Source organism: Centroberyx affinis, unplaced genomic scaffold (assembly GCF_046629955.1).
Source record: "Centroberyx affinis isolate AG114_WGS23_722 - 3 ecotype Tasmania unplaced genomic scaffold, CSIRO-AGI_Caff_v1 ptg007363l_1, whole genome shotgun sequence".
In the NCBI taxonomy this organism is placed as follows: Eukaryota; Metazoa; Chordata; class Actinopteri; order Beryciformes; family Berycidae; genus Centroberyx; species Centroberyx affinis.
Window position 1 is genome coordinate 279 of NW_027283713.1, and position 12,222 is coordinate 12,500.

At 44.6% G+C, this 12,222-nt stretch overlaps 2 protein-coding genes across 2 annotated transcripts in view; both read right to left on the bottom strand.

Annotated features, from left to right (window-relative positions):
• Window positions 1–226: 226 nt before the first annotated feature.
• LOC139639488 (sodium/bile acid cotransporter 7-like) lies at window positions 227–3,313 on the bottom strand (the record flags this gene model as incomplete). The annotated part of the gene is made up of 2 exons (XM_071513589.1): window positions 3,117–3,313; window positions 227–309 (listed from the first exon to the last, which is right to left on the bottom strand). Coding segments are annotated over exons 1-2 (183 nt in total), but the record flags the coding sequence as incomplete, so codon positions are not given.
• Window positions 3,314–4,518: 1,205 nt separating this feature from the next.
• ttc29 (tetratricopeptide repeat domain 29) overlaps window positions 4,519–12,222 on the bottom strand; it is a 13,502-nt gene continuing 5,798 nt past the window's right edge. Inside the window, exons 6-11 of the mRNA XM_071513586.1 lie at window positions 10,656–10,859; window positions 7,428–7,513; window positions 7,154–7,245; window positions 6,862–6,985; window positions 4,674–4,851; window positions 4,519–4,577 (exon numbers count right to left, since the gene is read on the bottom strand). Coding sequence (XP_071369687.1) covers window positions 4,519–4,577; window positions 4,674–4,851; window positions 6,862–6,985; window positions 7,154–7,245; window positions 7,428–7,513; window positions 10,656–10,859 — 743 coding nt within the window. The remainder of the gene's footprint in view (window positions 4,578–4,673; window positions 4,852–6,861; window positions 6,986–7,153; window positions 7,246–7,427; window positions 7,514–10,655; window positions 10,860–12,222) is intronic.

A 12,222-nucleotide genomic window follows, 5' to 3' on the forward strand; every position in this document is an offset into this window, starting at 1 on the left:
GTTACACAGATATCATGATGTATCGTAGATGAATTGTCTTGCAATATATCGAGTATTGCAGAATCGCTGTATCATGATACCATCGTTATCGTGGGCAACGTATCGTGATACTATCGTACTGTGAGTTACTCTGTGATTCCCACCCCTAATCAGCATATTGTTATCATGTCATTATCATATCATTACATCGTTATCATATCATCATCATATGCTCATGTTTCCATACCTCTGTCTTCAGCGACAGCCCACTGTTGAAGAAGATGACCGAGACGGCAACGTAAGCTATAGTGATCTCTGGTTTCAACGGACCTGAGAGAGAGGGGGAGAGAGAGAGAGAGAGAGAGAAGAGAGAGAGAGAGAGAGTGAGAGAAAGAGAAGAGAGAGAGAAAGAGAGAGAGGGACAGAAAGAGAGAGAGAGAGAGAGAGAGACATAGATACAGAGATTATGGTAAAAATGGTAACAGTCTTCCATGCTGTACCAATACTACAGTGGTAACCATGGTAACGGTCTCTCATCCTGCAGTAGTACTACAGTGGTAACCATGGTAACAGCCCTCCATCGTGTATTAGCACTACAGTGGTAACCATGGTAACAGCCCTCCATCATGTATTAGCACTACAGTGGTAACCGTGGTAACAGCCCTCCATCCTGCATTAACACTACAGTGGTAACCATGGTAACAGTCCCATCCTGTATTAGCACTATATTGGTAACCATAGTAACAGTCCCATCTTGTATTAATAGTACAGCGGTAACCATGGTAACAGTCCCATCCTGTATTAGCACAATAGTGGTAACCATGGTAACAGTCCCATCTTGTATTAATACTACAGTGATAACCATGGTAACAGCCCCCCATCCTTCAGTACTACAGTGGTAACCATGGTAACAGTCCCATCCTGTATTAGCACAATAGTGGTAACCATGGTAACAGTCCCATCTTGTATTAATACTACAGTGATAACCATGGTTACCCCCCATCCTTCAGTACTACAGTGGTAACCATGGTAACAGTAGTACTACACTGGTAACCATGGTAACAGCCCCCCATCCTTCAGTACTTCAGTGGTAACCATGGTAACAGTAGTACTACACTGGTAACCATGGTAACAGCCCCCCATCCTTCAGTACTACAGTGGTAACCATGGTAACAGCCCCCCATCCTTCAGTACTACAGTGGTAACCATGGTAACAGCCCCCCATCCTTCAGTACTACAGTGGTAATCATGGTAACAGTAGTACTGCAGTGGTAACCATGGTAACAGTTCCCTTCCTCACCTAGAGTTTTTCGATCTGGGATTCAAACCGCTAACCTTCTGGCTTCCTCTCACAGCCTGACAGACAGCTGCTGCCTTCAGGTGCTGTCGGAAAAGCCGTATCAACGATTTGGGGGCACATAAACGACCCAACAAACTGGTTAATAAACTGGGAAACTTGAGTTTTGTACAAGACTTGGGCTGCTGAGATGTGGCGTTCAGGGGACAGAGAGCATGTAAGCATGTCAGTAACTGATGGTAACAATGATGTCATTTATTGTTTGGCATCCCATGTAGTATTTCTGTATGTTTCTATTTTCACTCTTTGTTAAACTTTTACTTGTCACATATTTTTATTTTAAGTGAAGACATCAGTTACATGCCTGGCTTTCTCCTCTCAGCCACCAATAAACTGCTGTTGTTACGGGTCCATTTTTGTTTTCACTTCTTATCAAAACACTCTGAATGCGTGACAAGTCGTATTTACAACTTCCGATCTCTGAAGTAGGAGTTTACAAGGAGCACTTGAAGGCAGCATGAGATGTGAAGTATCCTGATAGTAGCAGAACAGTAGCTTATCTAATCTACAGGATAAGATGTGTGGGTGCGTCTAAGGAGGCTGTAGGCTGGAGTCACACACACACACACACACACACACACACACACACACTAAAACTATCAGTGTCGCTTTTACCATCTTTTCTCATTGAAGTTCTCACGGCAATAACATCCTTTCATCTTCATCACTTCAAGCCTCACTCTCTGGTCATATAGGACAGTGTTTCTAAAGCTATGGTTTGGGGTCCAGTAGGGGCCGTGGGGCCGCCTCTGGTGGGTCACACCACGCAAAACCACTGCTGTGTTTAAACTGAGTCTAAATGTAAATACAGAACTACGTTTACTCACACAGGCTGACTGGTTAAATAAGTGTCAGAGCCCTCGGGCAAAGCAATGTCAAGGAGCTGATATGACTGAATCATATAAATGTGTGACCGTGCCCGCGCACAGGGGGCGCGCGGGCACGAAGAGGGGAGGATGGGGGCGTGTGTTGACATTAACTGCTGAATGCAACGTGTCACTACAGCCAGGTAGGGAGGCACACACACACACACACACACACACACACACACACACACACACACACACAGAGGAAGCACTGTGCGAAATTGTTGAGCCACATGCAGCCTACTAGCACTGGTACGTGCCGTCCTATCTTGTATGGTGAAAACGTCAAGTCACCAAACTCCATTTTAAAATTCGGCATTTTAAAGTTGCCTTGCTTATCGGCAAACTTCCACACATTGTTGAACATTAATTAACATCTTAAAATAATCAATACGATCCACTCTTCAATTCGGCATACATCCAGTACACAAGGCAGCACCTACTTAGATAAAATGTCATCATTTAGAATCAGTTCGCCTCTCATTCCCATAATCTCCATCCACTAAAATACACCGCGCGGGGCGGCAGCGAGCAATGTGAACCTATTCCTAAAAGTTGAGATTTTATTGACGTAAATTGTTGTTTGGTGGAATACTTGCACGCCGAATAATTCTGTGGCACCTAATGGTTCGTATAAAGTCTTCAGTCTTTTTTTAACGAGGTGTATACGTCTGCCGATGAGAAGCAAACAGTAAAGGTAACAGTTTCTGGACACTCTTTTCCAGCTCTCTACTTCATGTCACCGTAACGTCAAAACACAAAAAGCTAGCCAACTGTCATTAGGGACATTAGGGACACTTTTATCCACAGCTCCGTGGACGCAGCCGTGTTTCAGAGACAGTAGTGAACTTCAGTGACGGTTAAAAACCTGATGAAACGAAATGAGACCGCGAGCTTCCCAAACTCCGACTCACCTCCTCTGACGCCGAGGCTGGGCTGCAGTTTGGCCGATAAGATAACCGCCACTATCCCGATAATGAACCATTCCTTCCGTATCCTCGCCAGAAGGCCCATGTTTCCCCCCCGGGGGTCGCCGGTTCCCCCCCCCCCGGTCCTGTCGTACTAGCCGGACCGGACTTTTTACAACTCTTCCGTGGAGGATTCTGAGCAGGGAAACGGACCAGCAGCAGAACTGGAGCCACTTCCGGACACACGGGCCAGGCGACGCCGCGACCGTAAAGACGGGAGTAGACGCGCAGCAGGTTTTTTCTCTCTCTTTTTGAGAAAATAAACAGTGTACAGACCAATCAATGATAGCTACGGAAGGGGATTAGGGCCACATGTGAAAAATGTATTTGAGTTCTGAGTTTAAAGTAAGAATTCTGAGATTAAAGTCAGAATTCTGACTTTAGAATTCTGACTTTAATCTCAGAATTAAAGTCTCAGAATCTCAGAGTTTAAAGTCAGAATTCTGAGAATAAAATCAGAATTCTGAGAATAAAATCAGTATTCTGAGAAAAAAGTCAGAATTCTGAAACTAAAGTCAGAATTCTGAATACAATAAATAAATAAAGCTTAAATCAAGCATTTCATATAATTAACATTTAATAATAATAAAAAACTTTATTTGTTTGATGCTACAAAGTGCTTCACAAAACAAGTATAAAATACAGCAGTAAAACAGAATACAAAACACCAAGAAAGATCAGAAAACATAATAAAAAAGAGTAAAATATAAGGAAAAGATATTTAAAAAAAAGGACAGTAAAAAATAAATCATGACTTCAGGCTTTCACATAGGCCTTTTTTTTAATGAAAGAAAGTTTTAAGAAGGGATTTAAAAGATGTAACAGAATTTAGTATTTAGTATTTTACCATTTATTTTGTATGAACATCCATTAATGACAACAAGGGGAGACAGAGTTCCAAAATGCCAATTCATATTTTATTGTAAATGAACTCTAATGAACCCAGAAACAGAAGGAGCAAAACACACATACAGGAGAGTCATAGTAATGTTCAGTGTATCTATATCTAAGTTTATTATCGTGGCTTTTATTGGCTGCGCTCTGATTGGCGTTCCCATGGCGATAAGACTTTTTGATCTTCGTCCTCCTCCTCCTTTTCTTCTTCTTCATCTCCTCGCTCTGTTCAACAGACACAACACATCAACAACCAGTCTGTATTGTGATCTGTCTTTATTCTGTTTGTTAATGTTTTTATGTTTTCACCCGTTTGTTTCACCCGTCTGTTAGCAAGAAGACATCACAAAAAAGTTATAAACAGATTTTGGCTGAGACCCGGTGGACAGATCGCCCAGGGATCTGGATCTGGGCTTTCTACCATTAGACTATTTTCGTCTTTTAGCCGTAACTATTATGCTGCGTTCAGGTGCTGCTGGGGAAGTCCGAAATCTGGGACTTCCGAGTCAGCCGCTAAACAGAAAATCAGAAAACTGTGAAGATGGAGAATGTTCGAGCTTGTTGAGAGACTTGTAGTTGTAGGATGAGCATGACCTCATTAGTCCTCACCGGCAGCAGTGTCATCAGTGTCATAAGTGTCTTCTGATTGGCCGGCCGTCTGTTCAGCCTGCTGCTCCCTCGCCGCCCCCCGGCCCAGCAGGCGTCCCGGGCCGGGGGGCGCGGCCGGGTCCACATCGGCGCTGTGCTTCCTGATCAGGCTGTGAGCACGAGCGCTGCCCACCAACGCCTGACACACACACACGCGCACACACACACACACACACAAGAGAGAGACTGTAAATACAAACTGCTGGTTCACACTGTTCTGCTTCTTTCAAACTGACACTACCTTTATTACATTAAAGTCAATGGGGAGCTGTGATTTACAGAGAGGTGAGACCCAGTCAGGTTCACTTGAGTCCCAAGTCAGTCTCAAGTCTTGAGGCACAAGTCTCAAGTCAAGTCCCAAGTCTAAATGTAGATTACCAAGTCAAGTCCTAGTCAAGTCCAAGTCATTAATGTCAAGTCTCAAGTCTAAATGTAGATTACCAAGTCAAGTCCAAGTCATTAATGTCAAGTCCCAAGTCTAAATGTAGATTACCAAATCAAGTCCAAATCAAGTCCAAGTCATTAATGTCAAATCTCAAGTCTAAATGTAGACTACCAAGTCAAGTCCAAGTCATTAATGTCAAGTCCCAAGTCTAAATGTAGATTACCAAGTCAAGTCCAAATCAAGTCCATGTCATTAATGTCAAGTCTCAAGTCTAAATGTAGAACAAGTCAAGTCAGAACAAATCAAGAGTCCAGTATCAATTTAATATCTTAAAGAAAACTAAATATCTAGGACTTTTCAATGCAATATGGTTTTAATAGGATAAAAACTTGGTAAGAGCATCATGAGTTTGATTTCTAGAATCAGTTTCAACTTCAATAAATTCAATCATTCCATACAAATTCAGAAAACAGAATTTAAATTCAGTCGTCTGCTGGAACAAATCTCATCACTTTCAATCTGAGTCATTTACACAAACACAAGATCTCAAGTCAAGACTTTAGAAACCTTTTCAAGTCATCAGAGTACAAGTCAGAGTCAAGTCCCAAGTCACCAGAACCCAAGTCCAGTCTCAAGTCTTCTCTTCATGCATCAAGTCAAGACTCAAGCAATTAAAACTGGGACTCGAGTCCAAGTCATGTACAAGCACATACAGAAATGAAATTTAAAAAGCTGCACCTGTGTTCGCTGCAGCAGAGCCGCCTCCCCCAGGTCAGAGGCAACATGAAAACACTTCAGGAAATACTGACAGCCTCGCTCATACCGGTGAGCCTGGAGAGGGAGAGAGAGAGAGAGAGAGAGGGGGGGGGGGAGTGAGAGAGAGAGAGAGAGACAGAGAGAGAGAGAGAGGGGGGAGGGGGAGAATATATGCGCATGAGATGCTGTAGTCTTTTCTTCTTGGGTTGTTGTGTTAATTTTAAAGGATCAGTCTGGTGTTTTTTGATGCATTTCTTACCGTCAACAAATCCTATGAAAATAACAAAATCAACAATGAATTAGTTTTTCTAATAAGTCTGGTCCATGTAGCCGGAGCCCAATGCAGCCATGTCCCAGCAGCCATAGAACTCCATTGTATTAAAAAACATATTTCATCATCACCATGCACCGGGCCGGACGACTTTTTCAAACAACTTAATAAGCCGGCTGTAAACACGCTTTCCATCTCAGGAAAGTAGTTCCGTAGCACAGAAAATAGTCCCTGGCGTAATGAAGAATTTGCTCCCATTTGAATTAGATTTGGTAATAACTACAACAGCCTGACTTTTCATGGTAACAGTTAGAGATTTTTAAAATGGAAACTATGTCTTTGTGAGCTGTGTTTAAAGGTTTTTATCTTACAGCTGGAGCCAATGACTTCTGGGTTGAAGGTTAAAAACAGAACGTGGGAAGTCAGAAAGTAACGGGAGGAGAGCAAACGCATTGTTGATTTTGTTATTTGCCTTATCCTTTAAGTTCTCTTATGTTTTTTTGTAGTTTTAATGCTATGCTCTCTTCTTCTGTGGTTCTAGTGTCCTGTTGGTGCTGGACTACCTCAGCATCAACCTGGCAACCATCAACTCCTGCATCAATCCCTTAATCCTCTACTTTGTCTCCAGGAAGTTCAACAACTGCTTCAAGGAAAGACAGTTAGTCTGTTTCTCTCTGTGTGTGTGTGTGTGTGTGTGTGTGTGTGTGTGTGTGTGTGTGTGTGTGTGTGTGTGATACCCTGGCGCAGTAGATGTTGCCCAGACTCATGCAGGCGTCCAGCAGGTTGTGTTGCAGTCCGTTGCTACGGGAAACGTCTGCAAACTTCTCCAAGTACTGGACTGCCTCATCCACCTTCCCCTCACTGACACACACACACACACACACACACACACACACACAAGCATGAACGACCATGTACACACATTTCTACACACAAAATGACAAACCTGATGAAAAAGCGCAAGTCATGGCGTGTGTGTGTGTGTGTGTGTGTGTGTGTGTGTGTGTGTGTGTGTGTGTGTGTGTGTACCTCTCCATAGACTTGGCCATAGCTTTGCAGGCCTTCCCCAGGCCATCGGCATCCTGCAGTGCGCTGCAAGTCTTCGTGTACATAGTGAAGAACTGCACACACACACACACACACACACACACACTTCTTCCTCAATAAAACATAAACACATTCTTCTTAGAGATAAAACAGACACACGAGAATAAAACAAAACTCATAGAAGAGGGTTTCAGTCTGTCAGTTGGAATCCCTCCCTGTCTAACACACACACACACACACACACACACACGTGTACCTGTTTAGCAGTGACATGGTCTCCTGCGCTCTGATAGGCCAGTCCCAGCTGGTAGGCCGCCTCCCCTTCGATCCTCTTGTCTGCAGCTGAAACAGAAAACAGAATAAGAGTCAGCTGGAGTTTTTACTTTATTCTAAAGTGATAAAACAGAGAAAATGTTACAAAGCAACAGAACTTCATTCATTTTCACTGAAAGCTACAAACTCAAGAGTGTAAAATGTAGCAGCTTTTTCCCACACTCTGATGATGTGAACCAATCAGAGTAGAGGAAAGGCAGCGTAAGGTAGTTTTACTTTATTATTATTATTTACTTGATTACCGTATTTCCTCTAATAGTGGCTGGTAGTCAATTAAAAGCCGGGTCTCCGATAATGTCCGGGGCTGTGGTCGACACGAACAAATAAAGGCCGGCCCCAAATAAAAAACAAAGGAAAAAACAACGGTGGATACCGGTAAACTCCTGGTGCCTGTTATATAATGTAACTGTAGTTTGTAGTAATGTAGAAGTGCCACAAGATGGCAGTATGCCACAAGACGGTTTGGCCGGCGGAAGTCTCTGGAGCGTGACGTCATCGATTACCGTAATTATCGGTAAAGCGTTGCAGTAACAAAAAAACGGCTACCTAACGAACCCCAACAGAAGCAGATCAGAAAACAAGGAGGCTTCGTACTAAAATATGAGCAAATATACTTATCAAACAGAGGGAATTAGAAATAAAGGCCTGTCTCTAATGCCGCTTTTCCACTGCATAGTACCGGCTCAACTCGCCTCGACTCGACTCTACTCGCTTTTGGTAGTACCACTTTGGTTTTCCACTGCAGATAGTACCCCCTCAATGTGCCCCACCCCCCAAACTGGTCGTCATAGCGACGCTGCGACGCTGCATGAAACGCGACACACAGCTACAATGGAGGATATCGAAGCGATGGTGTTCTTGATTCTCGGTGTGTGGCTGTTAGTCACAGCAAGGAAACAGATTTTATTTCAGAGGAGACTGAAGGCAGCGAGACAACAGACTGCTCTCTGGCTGCTCAAGGCGACGCAAGAGGGTAAGCTAGCCTGGTAGCTAACGTTAGCATATACGTCCCGTGTCGCGATGACGATCTGACCAATCAGTGGTCTGCAGTGTTTTCACGTCACCTTTTGGTATGGCCTCAGCTCGCCTCAGCTCGCTTGGAACCTCGACGGAGGTGCTACGAAAAAAAGTACCAGGTACTACGAAATATGGTACCTGGTACCTGGTACTTGGCCAGTGGAAAACCAAAAAAGGCGAGTAGAGTCGAGTCGAGTCGAGCCGGTACCATGCAGTGGAAAAGCGCCATAATATAAGCCTGCTTCCAATAAAGGCCTGGTACCCTCTGCAGCTGAGGTAAATAAAGGCCCGGGCCAATATTAGAGGAAATACGGTATTTAAATTTACAAGAAAGATTATTTTCCAAATGAAGTAAAAACGAGACAAAAACAAAGGTGTGACAGTGCGACCGGCTGCTAACATTTCATTTCTTTGGTTATATTCAGTCCTTGATGTTTGCCTGTTCTCAGACTGATGTTTGCCTGTTCTCAGACTTTGTCCCTGCGGGCCACCGTACTCTCTCTCTTTCAGACTCTGTGAGCCAATCAAATCAAAGCAAAACAACGGCCCTGTCGCTGCATTCACCTGCTTTCCAAAATATCAGAAAAACAAACGTCCTACTTGGAGATTTCAAACGAACGTCATTCAAAGTCGGAAAGTCGGTGCACGTTCAGGTCGCACTTTTCTCCGAGTCGGGAAAACGCGACGACCCCCAGTAGTTTGTGTTCACGTGTTTTAAGGTCGGAAAACCGAAGAACGTTTCCTCAGCCTGCTAGGCTAACGTTAGCAGTCGAGCTAGCGATAGTCTAGCTAGCGAGCGATCTTCGGCTAGTTCAGTGGATTCTGAATGTAAACACCTCAGGGAACTGAACACCACGGCACTTATCAAGGAATATCCACGTGTTTTAAATTTGTACTTTAATTTTCAGCTTTATTGTATGAGATTTCTTCTGTTCTCGTGCGCTCTCTCTCCCTCCCTCTCCCTCTCCCTCTCTCTCTCTCTTTTTATTATAGGTTAGTAACCATCATAATGAACCTTTGTTTAAATAAAGTTAGTTTAATGAGCTTGTTAAGCTGCACTTCTGTTCATCCACCTACTGTCATGACTCTCATGATTCTCTCACTCCACCTACTCCATCTAACCATATTGTAGATATTATGTGTGTGTGTCATTCTCTCTCTCTCTCTCTCTCTCTCTCTCTCTCTCTCTCTCTCACAGACACACACACACACTCCACCTACTCTTTAACCATCTGCTGGGTATTTTGTATGTGTGTGTATACAGTATGTGTTTCACAACACTCTCTTTCTGTCTTTCTTTCTCTCTCAGTCTCTCTCTCTCTCTCTCTCTCTCTCACACACACACACACTCCACCTACTCTCTTTAACCATCTTGTAGATATTCTGCGAGTTGTAGGTATTGTCTATGTGTACTCTCTGAGTGTGTGTGTTTCATAACTCTCTCTCTCTCTCTCCCTCTCTCTCTCTCTCTTTGTCTGTCTTTCTTTCTCTCCCCCCCCTCTCCACCTACAGTCAGTGGCCCTCTGGTAGCCCTCTCTCTCTCTCTCTCTCTCTCTCTCTCTCTCTCTCTCTCTCCCCCTCCTCCACCTACAGTCAGTGGCCCTCTGTAGCCCCTCTCTCTCTCTCTCTCTCTCTCTCTCTCCCTCCCCCCCCTCCTCCACCTACAGTCAGTGGCCCTCTGGTAGCCCTCTCTCTCTCTCTCTCTCTCTCTCCCTCCCTCCCCCCCCTCCTCCACCTACAGTCAGTGGCCCTCTGGTAGCCCTCTCTCTCTCTCTCTCTCTCTCTCTCTCTCCCTCCCCCCCCCTCTCCACCTACAGTCAGTGGCCCTCTGGTAGCCTCTCTCTCTCTCTCTCTCTCTCTCTCTCTCTCCCTCCCTCCCCCCCCTCCTCCACCTACAGTCAGTGGCCCTCTGGTAGCCCTCTCTCTCTCTCTCTCTCTCTCTCTCTCCCCTCCCCCCCCTCCTCCACCTACAGTCAGTGGCCCTCTGGTAGCCCTCTCTCTCTCTCTCTCTCTCTCTCCCTCCCTCCCCCCCCTCCTCCACCTACAGTCAGTGCCCTCTGGTAGCCCTCTCTCTCTCTCTCTCTCTCTCTCTCTCTCCCTCCCCCCACCCCCCCCACCCCCCCTCTCCACTTACAGTCAGTGGCCCTCTGGTAGCCCTCTCTCAGCAGCAGCAGGGCCTGTGCGTGTTGTCGGTCGGCCAGCAGAGCGTGGGCCAGCCGGCTGTAGACGGTCCAGAGCGTCCGGCAGGCCCGGAGCCTCGGCCCCGCCCCCCCACCGCCACCGGACTCCGCCTCCCGGACGCACAGCTCCGCCTGCCGCCTGGCCTCCTCCACTAGACCTGGCCCGGGGGGGGGAAACAGAGACATTCAACTGGCCAGATATATGAACCCAAAGACAGAACGATTCTTAGTAAATATAGACTGCAGTTAGGGATGTAACGATATTTCGCAATCCAAAAACGTGACAATAGGCATCGTGGAAGTGAAAAATGGTTTGCGATATCAAGTAGCCTACAGCTTATCAATTAGCTGCCCACCAAAATGTAGACTACTCTTTGTTTTCATTTACATACTTTAAACGCCAGAGGGCGGAATCAGCAATCCTAGATCCTACTAGTTTGGTTTGCCTGACTGGCGTTATGACGTCATCGACACCCATTCACCAACGTTCACCGACGTTCACTCGAGACCCGGATGAGCCAGGTGTGTAGCGTGCAACAGGAAATCCAAATACACCCGTTACATTAGGTAACATTATCATCGTTATTTTGAAAGAGATGGAGGTAAGTGTTGTGAGACATTCTTAAATTTTCTATCCAGTCTGTTTCCTCAACATTGCGGTTGTTCCCATAGATATTAAACGGTTGTTCCCATAGACATTAAACGGTTGTTCCCATAGATATTAAACGGTTGTTCCCATAGATATTAAACGGTTGTTCCCATAGATATTAAACGGTTGTTCCCTTAGATATTAAACGGTTGTTCCTACCAGTTCTGCGGTCTCGGCCCAAATGTCGCGGTTGAAAGTATCAAGTCCATGCGGTGGAAAAAGAGAATATGACGCCGCTGTCTGTGGCGGTTTATTAAGATCTTATGGATAAATTGACGCCTCTGGTTACTGGTGTTAGTGGTGTCAACTAAAGTGAAAACACAGGCAGTGGTAGCTGCCATACTGGTTTGAAGTAAACGTTACTATGGTTACAGACATTATCCGTACAGACCCAGTGGTAATTTACTCCTCTCTGCTCCAGTGTGACCAGACAGATGCAAAATCATTCTCGTTCATAAATTCGGCTGTCACTACCAAATTCTGGCAGTGTGTGTCTAAGGTGTCAGCTGCTGCCCGAAAATGTTGACATACTAATTTTCTTAAAAAAACAACCAAAAAAACATGTCCTCCTAGGTTAGAAAATCAGTGTCTGAACATATTTGTTGTTTTCATTTAAGTTGAAGTTTTGTGGCCTGCCTGGCCAACTAAGGTGTTTGGAGAATGTTAGATCAACCATGTTCAGACATTTGCACAAATTGTAAAGAGGACATGCTTATTTAGACATTTTATTTTAATTTACAATTTGTTTCATTTAGACAAGCATCCGCTGTTTTATTTTATTCAACAGATTCCATTATTTGCTTTTTGCACTGAAAAATATATAAGAAAGAAAGAAACCATTATAAAATAAACTGTAGGAATAGGTTAAACTT